Source organism: Salmo salar, chromosome 13, assembly GCF_965601325.2.
Source record: "Salmo salar chromosome 13, fSalSal1, whole genome shotgun sequence".
In the NCBI taxonomy this organism is placed as follows: domain Eukaryota; kingdom Metazoa; phylum Chordata; class Actinopteri; order Salmoniformes; family Salmonidae; genus Salmo; species Salmo salar.
The window spans coordinates 93,517,501-93,537,213 of NC_138303.1; the positions used below are offsets into that span (position 1 = coordinate 93,517,501).

The following is a 19,713-nucleotide window of genomic DNA, read 5'->3' on the forward strand; positions in this document are numbered from 1 at the left end:
CGTTTGGATTTCTATCAAATCTCTTTCGATATCGGTTTATCATGATTTCAAGTCTTTTGTTATTTATTTACAAGCTGTACCTTTACCATTCAATAGTAGGCCTGCAAACCAGGCTCATACCGCTCCATTTGTGGCTACATATACAGTATGTACTTGACAGATATATTAGCATGAGGAACACCATATTGACGGTCAAGTCACCCTCTTTATGTTCATGTATGTAGCAACCATAATTGATGATGCATGTGCTATGTTACTAGCATGAAATCTGAGCCAAGCAGCCATGATCAATCAGTGAAGAGGAACAGTGTGCATTATTTCCTGCCCTGGAAAATGCTATCTACAGATACTGTAGCTAATAATCCTCAGGAATGTCCACCAATTAACAATTGTGTGCATGTGTCTTTTCATGTGTTTTATGTGTCAAATTTATGACAGGATTTGTGATAGGTGGTAATAGAGGCCATATTTAGTTATAATGATTGGACTTTACATGTGTTGGACTAGAACGCAGATTATATTTGGTATATTCAGGAATTCATTTAGTTATACTACATCAAGGGTGATATTCAGAGAATGCTCTTTAGAGTAAGAGCAAATACATAGAACCAAATGAATACTATAGTTAGCTTTAGGTGTACTGTATGTAGTCTTTGTGAGGACTCTCTATTCCATTTAAGGTATTCTTGCAAAGACAATAAAATATGTTGAGTTATGTTTCAGATTCACAAAGAACATTGTTCTACTGTATTTTAAGGTCTATTACTGAGTATGACTAGGATACTCGTCCATGTTGAACGATACAGTACATTTTAATTCTACAGTCGTCTTTCTTCACAGGCCCTCTGGCTTTTCACCCCTGACCGTTCTCTCTGTGGCCTCCGACCCCTGACCCCTGTGTCCAGGTCACCAGGTAGATCCAGGAGCATGAGCAGGACTCTGAGCTGCGGGAGCAGATGTCTGGTTATAAGCGCATGCGGCGGCAGCACCAGAAGCAGCTGATCGCCCTGGAGAACAGGCTGAAGGCGGAGATGGACGAGCTTAGGCTCCGGTTGCAGAAAGAAGTGGAGACCCACGCCAACAACACTTACATAGAACTGGAGAGACTGGCCAAACGGCACGCCGTTCACACAGACAAAGAGGTGAATGATGTACTGTCGGCTGGTAGGACAGTAGGTCCTGATTGGTAGGAATGAGGTGTAAACTCATTCCTTGATTAGATAGCATCCTTAGAATTTTGCCCTTTCAGCATAATGTCAGAATTTTAAACAGAACATCGAAGGGAGGTGATAAACCTTTAATTCTGGAACATTTAATATGTTCCCGTACAGATAAAGGCAGCTACAGCAGAGGAGAAGAGGATCCAGCAACAGATCATTGCCCAGCAAAAGAAGGAGCTGACCACCTTCTTAGACAACCAGAAGAGAGAGTACAGGCTCTGTAAAGAGAAGATCAAAGAGGTAAATGCATGAATCATTAACAAATGTTTCCTCTTTGTTTGTGTGAAATTGTTTGCATTTTCCATGTATTTTCTTCCATGACCCACTAAGCCCTGGTTCTTGTCTGGGTGTTGCAGGAGATGAATGAGGACCCCAGTACACCCAAGGAGGAGAAGCAGGAGCGTCTGTCCAGGCACAAGGAGACGGTGCAGCGCTCACAGGCTGATGATGAGGCCCACCTCCTTGACCAGCAGAGACTGGTCTATGACAGGAGTTGCCGGGCCATGAAACGCAGGACACTGGTCAGGAGGCACGAGTTTGAACAGGAGCAAATGAGAGAGGTACAGTTGCTCTCTGAGATTTAGTTAGCTAACTGAACTCACTACATGCGGGGTCCATGAAGCTGATAGATGTGTGCTTTTATATCCCTTCTTTATCAGTCTGTTGTATGATCACTTTCTTCAACTTTGCCTCATAGTTCCCGGTAAAATAGTCATCTCAACCTCTTTTGTTAAATGGCCTAATTTGCATTGTACAAATCTGAAGTACTGTATATTTAAAATGAAATGGAAAGATGAGGAATATGTCCCGTCCCAGGAGCTGAATAAGAAGAAGACCCAGAAGGAGATGGAGCAGGCCCTGATGATCCGACAGGACGAGTCCACTCAGGAGCTGGAGCGCAGGCAGCTGCAGACACTGCAGAGGCTCCGTGTTGAGCTGATCCGCCTGCAGCACCAGACCGAGTTGGAGAACCAGGAGGAGTACAACGGCCGGCGGCAGAGAGAGCTGCACAGGAAGCACGCCCTAGAGCAGAGGCAGCAGCCCCGGAACCTCAAGGTGCATAGAATCTATACTGCAGCTGTTGCACTGTAAATTTGGTTTAGTAAGAGCCAATGATAAATCATTGTGTGTCTGTACATCTAGGCAAAGACCCTTTAGTTAAAGTTGTACCCCTGGTCAGACTGAAGCTCAGCCGGCACCCAAAACTGGCAAAATTATTGTTTCTTATTGTATATTTCTTACGATTTTTCTTTCCATTTGTCCTTCTGGAGATGTTGGAGATGCAGATCAAGAAACAGTTCCAGGACACGTGTAAGGTGCAGACCAAGCAGTACAAATCCCTGAGGAACCATCAGCTTGAGGTCTCTCCTAAGAGTGAGCACAAAGCCATCCTAAAGTCACTGAAGGAGGAGCAGACACGCAAGCTCGCCGTCCTGGCCGAGCAGTACGAGCAGAGCATCAATGAGATGATGGCCTCACAAGCGGTAAGTGGACTTACCCTGAACCTCCAAACAGTCACACAATCTCTGCTGGTACATGCATTACATTTTTTGCCAACTCGGTGGCCTTGTGGTTAGAGTGTCCGACTTAAGATGGGAAGGTCGGAAGTTTGATGGATTGGGTTAAGGCCCTGCGATAGACTGGTGTCCTGTCCAGTGGTGTATTTGCACATCAAGCTGCCTCACGCTACAGAAACAGGAGATAAGCTTTTGCTCCTATGAGTCGTTCCAGCTCGTGCAAGGCTACTTTACTTACATGTATTTTTAACCCCTCTCGCTCTCGTCGCTGTGGTCCTCCAGATGCGTCTGGAGGAGGAGCAGCAAGGAGAGTGCCAGGCGTTGAAGCAGCAGCTGCAGCAGGAGATGGAGCTCCTGGATGCCTACCAGAACAAGACCAAGGCCCAGACAGAAGCCCAACATGAACGGGAGCTGCAGAAGCTGGAGCAGGAAGTCTCCTTACGCAGGGCCCACCTGGAACAAAAGGTATGTTTTGATTATTTTATAAGTAACACAGACTCACCTCTTTAAACTGACCACTTCATTTATTTTATTGTTTAATATTCAATTGTGGATTCAGATTGAAGAGGAGCTGGCCTCACTTCAGAAGGAACGCACTGAAAGGATCAAGCACCTGTTTGAACGGCAGGAGAGGGAGATGGACGCTTTCGAAGCAGAGAGCGCTAAGCTGGGGTTTGGGAGCTTAGGATCACTGGACTTCCCCAAGGAGGATGACAGATGAAAATGGATGTGTGTGTGGAGGACTCTTCCCTTCTGCTGTATGGTGTAGACACGTGCCTGCACGGTCTCACTGTCGACTTGACCATGGTCAACCTCCACAGTGACAACGCTGGGTAACTCTCTCTCTCTCTCTCTCGTCTTTTAGATACCACATCACAGCATAGGGCTGTCATGTGCCAGGGGAACTACTTTTGTGCAATTTAAAAAGGGGGAAAATAAAACAAGATTAATTCAAAACACAAGACAAACCAAGTGTGTGTAACTGAAAAGTCACAGGTTGGAGATTACGAGAAACTAATGCTTATCAAAAATAACAACTGACTCTTTCCTCCATGCTGTCACAGCTCCTTTTGGTATAAAATTCAGGAAATTTTAGTAAAAATGAGCACTTTGATATGTTTAAGTATTAACCATCATGTTCATATAATGCTTAATGCGTATGTTACATTGAGGGGCATTGCGATTGTGGAATGTGAGCTGCGGACTACACAGTGATGTTTAGCTGCTTCATCTTTCTTCTCAGAGAATGTGAATAATACTGTATGTGAATACTGTGAGCTAAAAGAGGGTATGGGGACGGTGTCAGATGTTGTATCTACACAGTTTTATGGAGAGCTTTTACTTAATTCCATATTGCGCTAAAGAATATAGTCCTTCACTTTTTTAAACAATTACGGTATTTATTTTCCATTGTTCAGTATTTAGGATTTATTGGCATCAGTTTGATCAAGGTGTGTATTTTATCACAATGATTCAACTCAGTAAAACTGCTTATTGTTGCATGCACTTTAAAGACACATTCAGGTTGTGAAGTAAAGCATGAATCTGTCAAGAGATTTTAGCCGTTTGTAAATAAAAGTGGTCATAGCATTTTTGTTTTAATGCCTATTGATACTGAACATAAGCGCCATATTAGATATGACAATTTCACAAATGCCTTTATTTAAGTTGTGCCTATGAAGCGGTTTTGATTTGTCGTTGTTCTTTCATGTTTGTTTAGCACGGCCAACACCATTGTTTGTTCCATTCAAATTTGTGAATAATTTAATGTTCACTAATCAAAGGTATTGTAAAGGAAATGGTGAGAATTGTGCTGTATAACTTTTGATATAAATATTTGTATTTGAGAACCTAACTAGGAGATACAGAAGATTTGGTCGATTACTGATGAAGGAAATTCACATTATAATTGGAAATATGTGTTTTTTTTGTCACAAATAGAACTGATATGGTAATACAGTAGATCAACATAGTGAAAACGAATCACTGCAGACTTATCAGATTGTATAAAAACAGTTTAATGGCATCACAGAATTACTGTAAATACAGATTTTTTAAAGATGTCTGGCAGGTGGTTGCTTTGTTCTGGGTTGCATTCAAGTCATAGCTGTTTAGCTACCAGATGTACAATGTTTTGCAGTGTTCACTGTTGTTATTGCACATAAGGTTGCACAATGTGTCCATTACAGTGACTGGGAAGGAAATTGTTTGGTGCTTGATTTCTAATATCACCATCAGCCTTTGTGATCCTGTGACACAGACAGAAGACCAGATTGAATGTCTGTCTATGGATGTTACAAACTATTTCAAAGTGTCCAGGGTGAACAATTTCAAAAGATTTCTTGAATGCAACCCTGGTATTTTGACAGTTGCCTCCAAACTCTCCTGTTCCCTATACATTGATAAGTGATGGAAATCATGCTCTTCATAGTGGTGGGCTGGGCAAGTGAGATTGAGAATGGTATAATATCTGACACAAATGCAAGAGAACTAACTATGGAATTTGAAATACATGAATAAACAACTAATATTTTCAATGTGAACAACCCAGTATGGCATTGTTGATACCCCCAGACTTATGGCTCCTTGCAAGAATTCAAGTGTCAAAGTTATTTAGTAGGCCTAATTTGCTGTAAATTACTCCTTTGAAAGCAAAATATTTTGAGTTTGGAAGGTTTTTTAGATTGTAACTTTTGTTGACAAATGGTTTAGATCCATATGCTATTTTCTTTGGGTTGGTTGAAAATGGTTTAAACCTGTTATGAACCAAAGTGTTTATGTGGACTTCAGTTATAAAGAAATATGTATTTAGCTAGAATAAAGGGGACTTTCCTAAACTAAGCCATGCAGCATTTCCTGTGTGGCACAGATGAAATAAAAGAGATTCTCTTGAAACATGATGACTGCATACATCCTGCATCCAATGTCAGTGAATGTGCAATTATTTTATTTGCTGTATTGTTACCATATGCGTTATATACAGTACACACCCTGACCTGACAAAGTGTTATTGACCAGAACAACCGCATACTGTAAGGAGTCACAAGAAATACAAAAATAATAATAGCATGTCAGATTCACTAGAAGGGACACTCCAAATTTCCCACAGTGCTGTGTGTGATCTGCTGGTGAGGGAAGTTACACGGCAGTGCTTCCTGTGTTTCCTCGATGCCCTATGGTCTACCATCTTACCATGCAGACTGTGCATCTCTTTTGATCTGGCTATAGGGGAGGGACATTCTCACTGACTTCAAGTCTGTATTCACTGGCAAGAATTCAACTGTAAGTTCCTCGAAGTGTTGACTGGCTGTGGTATCAGCAGCAGCTTTTTAAACATTGGCCAAATGGAAAGTACCCTGGGATGAATGGTAGAGGAGTTGTGGTGGAGGCGCTTTACCCTTACCTGAGTTGTGCTGACAGGGATGTGGTCGTACGAGTTCCCCCTCACTTTTCTCAAGCAGTCAGTCATCTGATAGAACTAGAGTCCCTGCTGATGTAAATCAGAATAAAATGCTCACCTCCAAAAATATTGCTGAGTTGAAATGGGGACATGTGGATCATAATCATTAAAGGGAAATTAGTGTACATAAGTAAATGCATTCTCACGTAACACACTGGGCAAAAACTGGTTCAATCAACCTTGTTTCCACGTCATTCCAACCAAAAAATTCAATGTGATGATGTTGAATCAATGTGGAAAACTGATTGGATTTGAAAAAAGTAGTCAAATGTAAGGAACTTTAGTATTTTTTTCACCAAACCTAGGTTTCACATTAGTTGACAACTCAACCAAATATAAATCAAAACTAGACGTTGAACTGAGGTCTGTTCCCAATGGGCAGTGACTTAACAGGAACCAGGATTGAGACGTCATGTTATTCATATAGCATAAAGCAATGGTGTAGGTCAGTGGTTCCCAAACTTTTTATAGTCCTGTACCCCTTCAAACAGTCAACCTCCAGCTGCATACCCCCTCTAATACCAAGGTCAGCGCACTCTCAAATGTTGTTTTTTGCCATAATTGTAAGCCTGCCACACACATGCTATACGATACTGTCACGATTCCCACCGACGGTGGCGCCCCCTCCTGCTCGGGTGGCGCTCGGCGGTCGTTGTCACCGGCCTATTAGCTGCCACTGATTCCCTTTTTGTTTTTCCCCTGTTTGTGATTGTGTGCACCTGTTCTGAGTGGGGGTGATTAGCGGGGCTATTTATATTAGCTGGTCCGCCTTTTCTTTGTGCGGGATTGCGTTTATCTGTTGAATGCTTGTGTACACGCTGGTTGTATTTTTGCGCTGACTGTGTAATTCCCCCTGTGTTTGGGGCACTTTGTTTTGTGTGCGCTCTCATCACTGTTTGGGGTGGCTTGTGTTTTTCGCCATTTGGCCTATTAAAAGCCACTACCCTGTATTCGCTGCTTCCTGCGTTTGATTCCTCACCCACGACGCCCGAGCATTACAGATACATTTAAAAATAACAATGAGTGTGAGTTTTTGTCACAACCTGGCTTGTGGGAAGTGACAAAGAGCTCTTATAGGACCCGGGCACAAATAATAATATAATAATAATCAATAATTTTGCTCTTTATTTAATCATCTTACATATAAAACCTTATTTGTTCATCGAAAATTGTGAATAACTCACCATAGGTTAATGACAAGGGTGTGCTTGAAAGGATGCACATAACTCTGCAATGTTGTATTGGAGAATCTCAGTCTTAAATAATTTTCCACACACAGTCTGTGCCTTTTCATGCTAGTGAGGGCCGAGAATCCACTCTCACATAGGTACGTGGTTGCAAAGGGCATCAGTGTCTTAACAGCGCGATTTGCCAAGGCAGGATACTCTGAGCGCAGCCCAATCCAGAAATCTGGCAGTGCCTTCTGATTAAAATCAATTTTGACAGAACCCCTTGTTGCAATTTTGATGAGGCTCTCTTGTTCAGATATCGGTAAGTGGACCAGAGGCAGGGCATGAAAGGGATAACGAAACCAGTTGTTTGTGTCATCCGTTTCGGGAAAGTACCTGTGTAATTGCGCAACCAACTCATTCAGGTCCTTCGCTATATCACATTTTACATTGTCCGTAAGCTTGAGTTCATTTGCATACAAAAAAATCATACAATGATGGAAAGACCTGTGTTGTCCTTGTTAATGCAGACCGAGAAGAGCTCCAACTTCTTAATCATAGCCTCAATTTTGTCCCGCACATTGAATATAGTTGTGGAGAGTCCCTGTAATCCTAAATTCAGATCTTTGAGCGAGAAGAAACATCACCCAGATAAGCCAGTCGTGTGAGAACTCGTCATCATGCAAGCGGTCAGACAAGTGAAAATGATGGTCAGTAAAAACTTTAAGCTCGTCTCCCAATTAAAAAAAACATGTCAATACTTTGCCCCGTGATAACCAGCGCGATTCTGTATGTTGTAAAAGCGTTACATGGTCGTTGCCCGTATCATTGCATAATGCAGAAAATACACGAGAGTTCAGGGGCCTTGCTTTAACAAAGTTAACCCTTTTCAAGGTATTGTCCAAAACGTCTTTCAAGCTGTCAGGCATTCCCTTGGCAGCAAGAGCCTCTCGGTGGATGCTACAGTGTACCCAAGTGGCGTCGGGAGCACTGTCATGGCTTTTGCGCCATCAGTACAGATACCAACACATCTTGACCACCAAAGTCCATTTGATGTCACAGAGCTGTCCAAAATATCCTCTCCTGTTGTCCTGGTTTCCAGTGGTTTGCAGAAGAGGATGTCTTCCTTAATTGACCCCCCGTAAATGTAACAGACCAGGAGCTGTGCCATATACCAGGAGCTGTGCCAGGTCCGCCACGTCTGTTGACTCATCCAGCTGTAACGCATAGAATTCACTGGCTTTTAAGCGAAGCAGTAATTGTTTCAAAACATCTCCTGCCATGTCACTAATGCATCGTGAAACAGTGTTGTTTGATGAGGGCATTGTCTATAGTTTTTTGGGCCTTTTCCCCCAGCATTGTCCCAGCCATATCCGCAGCAGCAGGAAGAATTAAGTCCTCCACAATAGTATGGGGCTTGCCTGTCCTAGCCACTCGGTAGCTCACCATATAAGACGCGTCTAGCCCCTTCTCATTAATGGTATCTGTTGCTTTTATACATGTCTTACTACTCGAAAGCAATCTTAATTATTGCAATAAAAACTCCCGTGGCTTATTTTTCAAATTGGTATGTTTTGCTTCTAAATGTCTGCGCAAGAGTGAAGGTTTCATTGAGTTGTGAGATAGTACTTTTGCACATATAACACATATAACACACCGTGGCTGAGGAAAGGCACTACTCCAAATATACACTACTGTTGAAAAGTTTGGGGTCATTTGAAATGTCCTTGTTTTTGAAAGAAAAGCAATTTTTTTTGGTCCATTAAAATAATATCAAATTGATCAGAAATACAGTGTAGACATTGTTAATGTTGTAAATGACTATTGTAGCTGGAAACGGCTGATTTTTTATGGGATATCTACATAGGCATGCAGAGGCCCATTATCAGCAACCACCGCTCCTGTGTTCCAATGGCACGTTGTGTTAGCTAATCCAAGTTTATCATTTTAAAAGGCTAATTGATCATTAGAAAACCCTTTTTCAATTATGTTAGCACAGCTGAAAACTGTTGTTCTGATTAAAGAAGCAATAAAACTGTCCTTCTTTAAAATAGTTGAGGATCTGGAGCATCAGAATTTGTGTTTTTTTTTTTTTTACAGGCTCAAAACAAAGAACTTTCTTCTGAAACTCGTCAGTCTAGTCTTGTTCTGAGAAATGAAGGCTATTCGATGCGAGAAATTGCCAAGAAACGAAAGATCTCATACAACACTGTGTACTACTCCCTTCATAGAACAGCGTAAACTGGCTCTAACAAGAATAGAAAGAGAAGTGGGAGGCCCCGGTGCACAACTGAGCAAGAGGACAAGTACATTAGAATGTCTAGTTTGAGAAACAGACGCCTCACAAGTCCTCAACTGGCAGCTTCCTTAAATAGTACCCGCAAAACACCAGTCTCAACGTCAACAGTGAAGAGGCGACTCCGGGATGCTGTCCTTCCTCTGTCCAGTGTCTGTGTTCTTTTGCCCATCTTAATCTTTTCTTTTTATTGGCCAGTCTGATATGGCTTTTTCTTTGCATCTCTGTCTGTGATAAACTTGGATTAGCTAAGACAACGTGCCATTGGAACACACTGGTTGCTGATAAATGGGCCTCTGTACGCCTATGTAGATATTCCATTATAAAAAAACTAATCAGCCGTTTCCAGCTACAATAGTCATTTACAACATTAACAATGTCTACACTGTATTTCTGATCAATTTGATGTTATTTTAAAATGGAAAAAAGTGCTTTTCTTTCAAAAACAAGGACATTTATAAGTGACCCCAAACTTTTGAACAGTAGTGTAAGTGAACCCCAAATCAATGTAGTTCTCATCATATTTGCACCTTTCGATGGTCCAACTCTGTCTGTTGTTCGGTGCTTTCCCGGGTAAGGGGGCAGTAGCTCTTCGGCTGCATTAGATTCACAACTGTCAATGTCTATGCTAGCTGGGCTAACAACAAATGTAGAATTACTGATACTAGCATTGGATTTTCTCATTAAAGCAGAACAACTTGTGTCGTCGACAGGTGCAGGTGTAGTACTGCTGGTAGTAGCAGTACTACACCTGCACCTACTGGTAGTAGAGCTGGTATGTGTCTCTATGGATGCGGGCCTTACTTTTTTTTAACCATTCATCAATTTTCGAGCAAACGGAATGAGCAGCAGCTACGTTTGGCTACATACGGAGCGTTAGTGGAATTCCCGCGAGAGAGTAACGGTTAATGTGATTGGATGTTAATGATTTCACTAGGCTACCTGTATTTGACATTGTGTTGTTATTTCGCTGAACACCAGATGGTTTAATTTTTATTTTTGGCAGTGAAACAAGGCTACTCAGGCGAGAAAAAAAAAAACCTCTGTTTGTAAATGTGAATCACATTTTATTTGGCGTACCCCTGATGGCATTGCTAGGTGATTATGACACCCCACAGACTTCAAAGTTTGAGTCAAGCGGAAATGAAGCAACATGCATCATTCTTACATTATGTCATGAGTGAGCAAAATGGCTCTCTTAAAAATAAATGACTTTTCAGAACTTGTCCCACTTTGGTGATTCATTTCAGAAATGTCATCACTGAAAATTCATAATTGTTTGGGTCATGGTTGGTTCATTCAAATATTTGGGGATGTGGTTGAAAATGGAGAAGCATGCTTTTTTTATTGGCTATAAACAACAATCTGATAAGTACTTGGACAATCCTCATCTGATGAAAAAAGGGCCTCTCTGAAATAGATTTAGCTAACAGGAGTTTCCTGACAAAATAAACTTTTGTAGGTTTCAACAGCCTTCGAGGTGCGGCTTGGTTTGGTGCTGGGGACAGAGACCGACACTACAGGTAGAAGGGACAGGGGTTAGTTGTCACTTTGTGTATTTTTAAGCACCAGTATAGCTTACAAAACTATTTATTTATGAATATTTATGGCTCATAACTCCATGTTGAAATAAGATACTCTATGAGGATAAAAAGGGTCCCCATCTCAATCCTGGTTCCTGTTAAGTCACTGCCCATTGGGAACAGACAGCAGTTCAACATCTAGTTTTGATTTATATTTGGTTGAGTTGTCAACTAATGTGAATTCCATATGAAATTTACGAAAAAGATCACTGTGTTTTTGCATTTAGGTTAAAAGTTGAGTGAAAAAAATACTAAATTTCCTGAAGTTGATGACTTTTTCCACGTTGATTCAACACCACCACACTGCATTTTTTTGTTGTTGAAATTACGTGGAAAAACAGTTTTGACAAGCAGGTCCAGACCGGAACCAATCGTAGACGTTTATGTTTCACAAGTTCGGACAGCACAGAATACAGTAGAGCACAGCAGAGTACAGTAAAGAAAATAAAAGTATTGTATTCAGTTCTATACAGTATAGTACAGTAAAGAAAATTAAAGTAGTGTATTCAGTACAACACAGTAAAGACAGTAAAATTAAAGTATAGTTCTGTACAGTACAGCAAAGTAGGATACAGTACAGTTCAGTATAATGTACTGTATTGTATCCTTCTGTACTCTACTGAATTAAACTCACCTGTACTGTACTATACTTTGGTCTATACTGTACTCTCCTGAATTAAACTCAACTGTACTCTGTTGAATTCAACTACTGGACTGTACTGTGCTTTCCAAGCATTTGAAACATAGATGTCTTTTCAATGTACACTAAAATAAGTATACTAGGAGTCTTTTCAACGCCATTTAGCTTACTTGGTACATTGTTACAAATGGGGATGGTTGTCAGATTGTGACATACAATCCCAACATCAATGTGACAACTATCCCTCAACTACACCCCCAATGCTAATTATGATGCTAGTTAACACATGGATTGACCTAGGAACTCACAAATGTGCTTTATTTAAAGCCTTCCCTTTACTTTCAATAACAGTAATTGTTTATGGATAGTCCCATAATATACCTACAGTGCATTTGGAAAGTATTCAGACCCCTTGACTTTTTCCACATTTTGTTATGTTACAGCCTTATTCTAAAATGGATTTGAAAAAAAAGTATTACCTCAATCTACACACAATACCCCATAATGATAACGTAAAAAATAAAATATTTATAATCAGTATTCAGACCCTTAAGTCAGTACTTTGTTGAAACACCTTTGGCAGCGATTACAGCAGAGTCTTCTTGGGTATGACGCTACAAGCTTGGCACACCGATATTTGGGGAGTTTCTCCCATTCTACTCTGCAGATCCTCTCAACCTCTGTCAGGTTGGATGGGGAGTGTCACTGCGCAGCTATTTTCAGGTCTCTCCAGAGATGTTCGATCAGGTTCAAGTCCGGCCTTTGGCTGGGCCACTCAAGGACATTCAGAGATTTGTCCCGAAGCCACTCATGCATTGTTTTGTCTGTGTGCTTAGGGTCATTGTCCTGTTGGGAAGGTCCTGAGCGCTCTGGAGCAGGTTTTCATCAAGGATCTCTCTGTGCTTTGCTCTATTCATCTTTCCCTCGATCCTGACTAGTCTCCCAGTCCCTGCTGCTGAAAAACATCCCCACTGCATGATGCTGCCATCACCAAGCTTCACCGTAGGGATGGTGCCTGGTTTCCTCCAGACTTGACGCTTGGTATCCAGGCCAAAGAGTTCAATCTTGGATGATCAGACCAGATAATCTTGTTTCTCATGGTCTGAGAGTTCTTTAGGTGCTTTTTGACAAACTCAAAGAGGGATGTCATGTGCCTTTTACTGAGGAGTGGCTTCCGTCTGGCCAGTCATCCATAAAGGCCTGATTGGTGGAGTGCTGCAGAGATGGTTGTCCTTCTGGAAGCTTCTTTCATCTCCATAGAGGAACTTTGGAGCTCTGTCAGAGTGACCATTGGGTTCTTGGTCACCTCCCTGACCAAGGCACTTCTCTCCCGACTGCTCAGTTTGGCCACGTAGCCAGCTCTAGGAAGAGTCTTGGTGGTTCCAAACTTCTTCCATTTAAGAATGGATGGAGGTCAATGTGTTCTTGGGGACCTTCAATGCTGCAGAAATGTTTTGGTACCTTTCCCAGATCTGTGCCTCAACACAATCATTTCTTGGAGCTCAATGGACAATTCCTTCAACCTCATGGCTTGGTTTTTGCTCTGACATGCACTGTCAACTGTGGGATCTTATACAGACAGGTGTGTGCCTTTCCAAATCATGTCCAATCAATTGAATTTACCACAGGTGGACTCCAATCAAGTTGTAGAAACATCTCAAGGATGATCAATGGAAACAGGATGCATATGAGCTCAATTTTGAGTCTCATAGCAAAGGGTCTGAATACTTAAGTAAGGTATTTCTGTTTTTTATTTTTTTTATAAATTTGCAAATAATTCTAAAAACCTGTTTTTGCTTTGTCATTTTGGGGTATTGTGTGTAGATTGATGAGAGGAAAAATACAATTTAATCCATTTAGAATAAGGCTGTAACGTCAAGGGGTCTGAATACTTTGTTTGTACTGTTTGTACTGATATGTAGGTTGTGTGTGACATTTTAAATGTATGTATTTCAGTCCTCCACTAATAATGTTCTGTACTATGTATTGTTTCATGTGGACCCCAGGAAGAGTATCTGATGCTTTTGCAGCAGCTAATTGGGATCCTAATTAATACCAAATACCCCTCCTAGATTTTGAGTAATAAGCACTGTGACAACCAACCCCGGGCTCCTCTAATAATCACGATGTGGTAATGTTGTCTCATGGCCTAATTTGGTGATTCTGAACCATTCTTTACTCTGTCTTTTACGCACTGGTGAAAGTCTTCTATTGAGAAACTCTTCCTGTGCGTTGACAGCTTCCCGTAAGGCCACATGCAAGAGTTTCTCATGAACCTGAAAATGGTCTTAACTGACGTAAGCAACCACTGTGCGCTCACTCTGTTTTGTTTCCTCTATTGACAAGAGCACAGCTTTACAGTATTTTCTATACTCCATGCACCTCCTGTGTATAACTACAAGGTAATCAACAATGTATCATTATATGATACCCAAACTCAGATTGCAACACTGCATGCATCGATTTACTGTAAAACTTCACAACCACTTACTCTAGGTGGCGACAGTACTATCTACAGTGAATTGTGTCAGAGTGGGTTCACCTCTTGTGACTGGTATAAAACAAATGACCTCACATATGCATAGGTTATTACATTAATATTTGTTAACTCAGCATTTACAGTACCTCAAATAGTATAATCCATTGAGTTACGCTGTTTGTAAATGTATGTGCTCAATATACACAACTGAATACATCTGCAATGCATATTTGTTGTAGATAGATCTGGTATTCATTTAGATTTCACATCAGACAGAGAAAATAATTCAGGTCTGAAAAAAGAAATTCTGGGGAAATTGGGTTGCTTCACAAAGAGAGCCGAGCACGTCATTTCCTCCAATGACAAATGCGTGGTTTCAGTCTTTTAAAAGGTTTTTCAGGGGAGTGATCATGACTAGTTTGTGTCTGACACTTGGCCTATGTCACTGTATGAGAAATGAGTGGTCATGTAAAGAATATGTATCCTCAGCTGTCCATATCACAAGCAGCAAGAAGTAAGTACAATTACATTATACAACCAAGATAGCTATATTTCATATTCTCTAATTGTACATTCAACCATCTGCATACTGTACTTTACTTTGCTGTAATGTCTCTAGTATTTATAGAACATCAATGTGCAGACTTTGAATGTCTGATGCTGTGCACATAATTGCATATTGATTTTTGTTTTTGTGTATGACTGTACTCAGTGCACAGGTGCAAACTTAGTACAGATGTAGGATCTTAAAATTTGAGGTAGTTTGATACAACAGGGGTTGAAACAAATTCTCAGCAACAAAAGAGCGATCAAATTAAGATCCAACATCTGTATATGTTCACTCAACTTTTGTGTATTTTGCTCATGTATACATTTGACATATTGTAACCGTTACCACAGCTACTTATGGCAACATATCTATTTCAGAACTTCATACTTCTAATTTAGATTTTCATGTAACACTGCTAAGGTAGCATGATTAAGTGTCTGTGATAGAGGTGTTGGCATTATCAAATCACATCTATTTATAAAGCCCTTTCTACATCAGAAGATGTCACAAAATGCTTAAACAGAAACCCAGCCTAAAACCCCAAAGAGAAAGCAATGCAGATGTAGATATCAAATTGTGTCATATCTTGCTCCTCAGCATTGCTCTCCCTGTTACTGGTGGCTGCCATTGATTCAGTGAATGCTGGAATAGCATGTAGGAACCAACAGTGTGAGAGTCACATACAAAGAAGTTCCAAGCTAACCAGACTCATACATATGGAATCTGTGGACCTCTTAAAAATATATGTAAGTAGAAAATCAATGCCATAACATTTATCCAGAATTATAGCATAGTGTAACATGCATACAATGAAATTGTCCACAGTCTAATGGGAAATGCAAAACTGCTTTAAAGTTACATTATTGCCAAATCATAACGCATTATACTTGTGCTACCAACAACTTCTTGATCTCCAGAAGGCCAGTCAAGGAGACATGTCAGAGCTGTTCTGCCAGATGCCAATCAACATCGTTCCTGACCCAAACATCTCTGGCCTGGACCCCTCAGAGCGGATGCTGAGCATCTACTCCCACTGTAAGGCTTTCCTACCACACCTGAAGAGAGTCACTGAGCAACAGAGGGACTTACAGCCACCCTCCAGCCACCTGCTAAACAACCTCACCACTGCCCAGTACCGCACTAGTGGTCTGGCCAACCAAATAAACTGCATTTACCAAACCCTCTTTCCAAACCTGCCCATCCCACTTGAACCTGTAGACGGACCGACGTCAATACACCCCTCTCAAAACGTGTTCCAACAGAAGGTCTATGGTTGTGTGGTTCTGAAGAATTTCAAGGAGCTCCTGTCACAGATCAGACATGAACTAAGGATCTTAATGAACCAAATGTGCAAAAGTAGGACATTTGCATACACAAATGCACTGTTCTGAGGCCAACCTTTCTATTTCTATTATATTTTATTTATTATTTATTTGTACACGTGTTCAGAAGTTATTGCTGCCACTGAAAAAAAACTGTCCGCACAAATGTTCGACTTTGAATAACTTAAATACATTTTGTTTGTGTTGAGAATGAATTAACTTAACTTGTGTGTTAAAATTGCCCTGCGGTATTCTTGTAGACTACTGTGAGATTTTAAAATGAATGTCTTTTGTCAATTCTGAGTCACTTTGATAGTTTTGTCCATTTTAAGTTTTGTGAGCAAATTAAAAAGAAGTATTCTTGCAGACTGTGCTCAAGTGAAGTCTGTGACATTAACCTTAGACTGCAGAACTTCAACACAGTGGTCCCAACATGAGATATGCCAGGAAGCAATTGAGACAGTCTGTGATCTCATCTCACAGTGACACGTCTTGAAGACAGCACAGCATCTGATAGGAAAGATTTTGTGAAAGTGGCGGGCTTCTGTCTGGCCAGTCACAAGAGGTGGGTGTGTATGAATGTCTGATGCTGTGCACATAATTGCATATTGATTTTTGTTTTTGTGTATAACTGTACTCAGTGCACAGGTGCAAACTTAGTACAGATGTAGGATCTTAACATTTGAGGTAGTTTGATACAACAGGGGTTGAAACAAATTCTCAGCAACAAAAGAGCGATCAAATTAAGATCCAACATCTGTATATGTTCACTCAACTTTTGTGTATTTTGCCGCAGCCTGTGCTCAAGTGAAGTCTGTGACGTTAACCTTAGACTGCAGAACTTCAACACAGTGGTCCCAACATGAGATATGCCAGGAAGCAATTGAGACACAGTCTGTGATCTCATCTCACAGTGACACGTCTTGAAGACAGCACAGCATCTGATAGGAAAGATTTTGTGAAAGTGGCGGGCTTCTGTCTGGCCAGTCACAAGGTGTGGGTGTGTATGGGTCAGATTATGTGGGTGTTCTGGGGCGATGCGTCCACATAGATGTAATGGTTCTCTTCATCAGTCCCTATAAGACAGACCTGTAGTTTCATGATTTTACATTCTATATAAAAGTAATTATCAATAGACTGTCAGTTTACTTTATCAAATGTCAATTACAACCAAGTATGTTGCATGAGTGTTGCTTAGGTGGAAAAAGGTAGTAAGTAAAAGTTTTGCAGTTGACACAATGAATGTAACATAGTTTGTAATAGTGTGCACATCTGTAGAAATACTTGCCAAATAAGCAACAGACAAATGCCATCAGAAATATTCTAAGCTTTTCTTAGATCACAAGCTCATCCAAAACTGGAAATTGAGGAGGGATACACTCTAGGTCATGAATCAAGTTCCCTGTTTCAACCCAGAACTGTATTTAAAACCAAGAGACAAGGGGGTAAGTCTGGGTAACAACTGAAATCCTCAAACATTTACTGGAATTAAAGGTCATTGACACGGATTCCCTTTGTGATTGAAACAGACTTGATAATCATATGTCTTCAGGTGACCCAAAGCACTAACTGGCTTTCTCTTTATCATGTTATTTTCTATATCCATGAAAAGGTGAAAGGTCATATACATACAGGAACAATGGGAGGATGATAAAAGCTGCTATAAATCAGCTAAAAGTCTGTCTGCTCATGAGGGACAGACAGAAAAAAACTCCCTTCAGATAAATTGAGCACATTTTATGGGAGTACCAGGAACTCTACAATAACATGCTACTTTGGCAGTTAATTATGTAAATATTTCATGTTAACCATACTGTACTGAAAACTACAAATGAAATCAAATTACAGTCAACTGTGGTAAACCACCACTCATTTACAATAAAATAAAATAACATTTGATCAGTATGTAGGTTACCCGAGAGAAAAACCTGAGATGAATAGAAAACACATCAGATGGGCAGTGAGGTCTGTTTGTCATGTTTGGGGTAAGGTAAGGTAAGGGGGGGACCCTCCTCACCGCAGCATATACACTATGACAGAGGGAGTAATGCCATAACTGAGGTCTGGGGAAGTTAAAGAGATTCACCGGTACTTTTACATACTTTTTAGCCAGTTTATTTAATAAAAAAAAATATAACCTTTATTTAACTAGGCAAGTCAGTGAAGAACAAATTCTTATTTACAATGACAGCCTACCGAGGAACAGTGGATTAACTGCCTTGTTCAGGGGCAGAATGACAGATTTTTACCTTGTCAGCCAGTAGTTCTGAAAGTAGTGCTCACGAACAAAAAGTGGTCCCTGAAAATTGCTTACTACGTCACATATATGAAGAGATGATTGTGGACTAAAGGAAAAAGAGGATCGAGCACGCCCCCATTCTCATCGACGGGGCTGTAGTGGAGCAGGTTGAGAGCTTCAAGTTTCTTGGCGTCCACATCAACAACAAACTAACATGGTCCAAGCACACCATGACAGTCGTGAAGAAGGCACAACAAAACCTATTCCCCCTCAGGAGACTGAAAAGATTTGGCATGGGTCCTCAGATCCTCAAAAGGTTTTACAGCTGCAAGATTGAGAGCATCCTGACGGGTTGCATCACTGCCTGGTAATGGCAACTGCTCGGCCTCCGACCACAAGGCACTACAGAGGGTAGTGCGTACGGCCCAGTACATCACCGGGGCCAAGCTTCCTGCCATCCAGGACCTCTATACCAGGCGGTGTCAGAGGAAGGCCTTAAAAATTGTCAAAGACTCAAGCCACCCTAGTCATAGACTGTTTTCTCTGCTACCGCACAGCAAACGGTACCAGAGCTCCAAGTCTAGGTCCAAGAGGCTTCTAAACAGCTTCTACCCCCAAGCCATAAGTCTCCTGAACAGTTAATCAAATGGCTACCCAGACTATTTGCATTGCTCCCCCCCCACTACACTGCTGCTACTCTTTGTTATTATCTATGCATAGTCACTTTAATAACTCTACCTACATGTACATATTACCGGTGTCCCCACACATGGACTCTGTACTGGTACCCCTGTATATAATGTAGCCCCGCTATTGTTATTTACTGCTGTACTTTAATTATTTGTTATTCTTATCTCTTACTTTTTGGGGTATTTTCTTAAAACTGCATTGTTGGTTAAGAGCTTGTAAGTAAGCACTTCACTGTAAGGGTTGCCAGTGTGTGCGCGTGTTGCATTCGGCGCAAGTGACAAATAAAATTTGATTTGAGCACCACATCAGTACTCTCTCGCGCCGCTGTGTGGCGAGGGTCTGAAGCTCATCGGCTAGAACTCAAATTGCTAGGGGGCTAGCCCACTTGGGGGAAAATGTAGGGAAAATGGCATAGCATAGCTACCAGAAAAACAGTCGATTTCAAACTAGGGATTTCTGTGGCTTGTGAGTTAAGACAGTATGTCATCGACGTGTGTGTGGGTGGCAAGGAAGTCAGGCGCAGGAAAAACCAACTTTGTATAACTGGA

General features: G+C 41.1%; 2 protein-coding genes across 3 annotated transcripts in view; both read left to right on the forward strand.

Annotated features, from left to right (window-relative positions):
• LOC106568210 (serine/threonine-protein kinase TAO3) overlaps positions 1-5,637 on the forward strand; it is a 6,162-nt gene extending 525 nt beyond the window's left edge. The window contains exons 2-8 of the mRNA XM_014138355.3: positions 906-1,142; positions 1,332-1,460; positions 1,577-1,780; positions 2,037-2,276; positions 2,492-2,704; positions 3,020-3,202; positions 3,297-5,637. Of these exons, the coding sequence (XP_013993830.1) occupies positions 957-1,142; positions 1,332-1,460; positions 1,577-1,780; positions 2,037-2,276; positions 2,492-2,704; positions 3,020-3,202; positions 3,297-3,458 (1,317 nt within the window). The 5' untranslated portion in view covers positions 906-956 and the 3' untranslated portion in view covers positions 3,459-5,637. The remainder of the gene's footprint in view (positions 1-905; positions 1,143-1,331; positions 1,461-1,576; positions 1,781-2,036; positions 2,277-2,491; positions 2,705-3,019; positions 3,203-3,296) is intronic.
• Positions 5,638-14,755: 9,118 nt separating this feature from the next.
• Positions 14,756-16,604, forward strand: LOC106568262 (uncharacterized). 2 transcript variants are annotated; one of them, XM_014138433.3, is made up of 3 exons: positions 14,756-14,878; positions 15,512-15,660; positions 15,832-16,604. In XM_014138433.3, the coding sequence occupies exons 1-3, from the start codon at positions 14,821-14,823 to the stop codon at positions 16,303-16,305; spliced, it is 681 nt and encodes a 226-aa protein (XP_013993908.1). In that variant the 5' UTR covers positions 14,756-14,820; the 3' UTR covers positions 16,306-16,604. The 2 variants fall into 2 exon arrangements, with proteins under 2 accessions (XP_013993908.1, XP_013993909.1); XM_014138434.3 differs by having other exon boundaries at positions 15,835-16,604.
• The last annotated feature ends 3,109 nt before the right edge of the window (positions 16,605-19,713 follow it).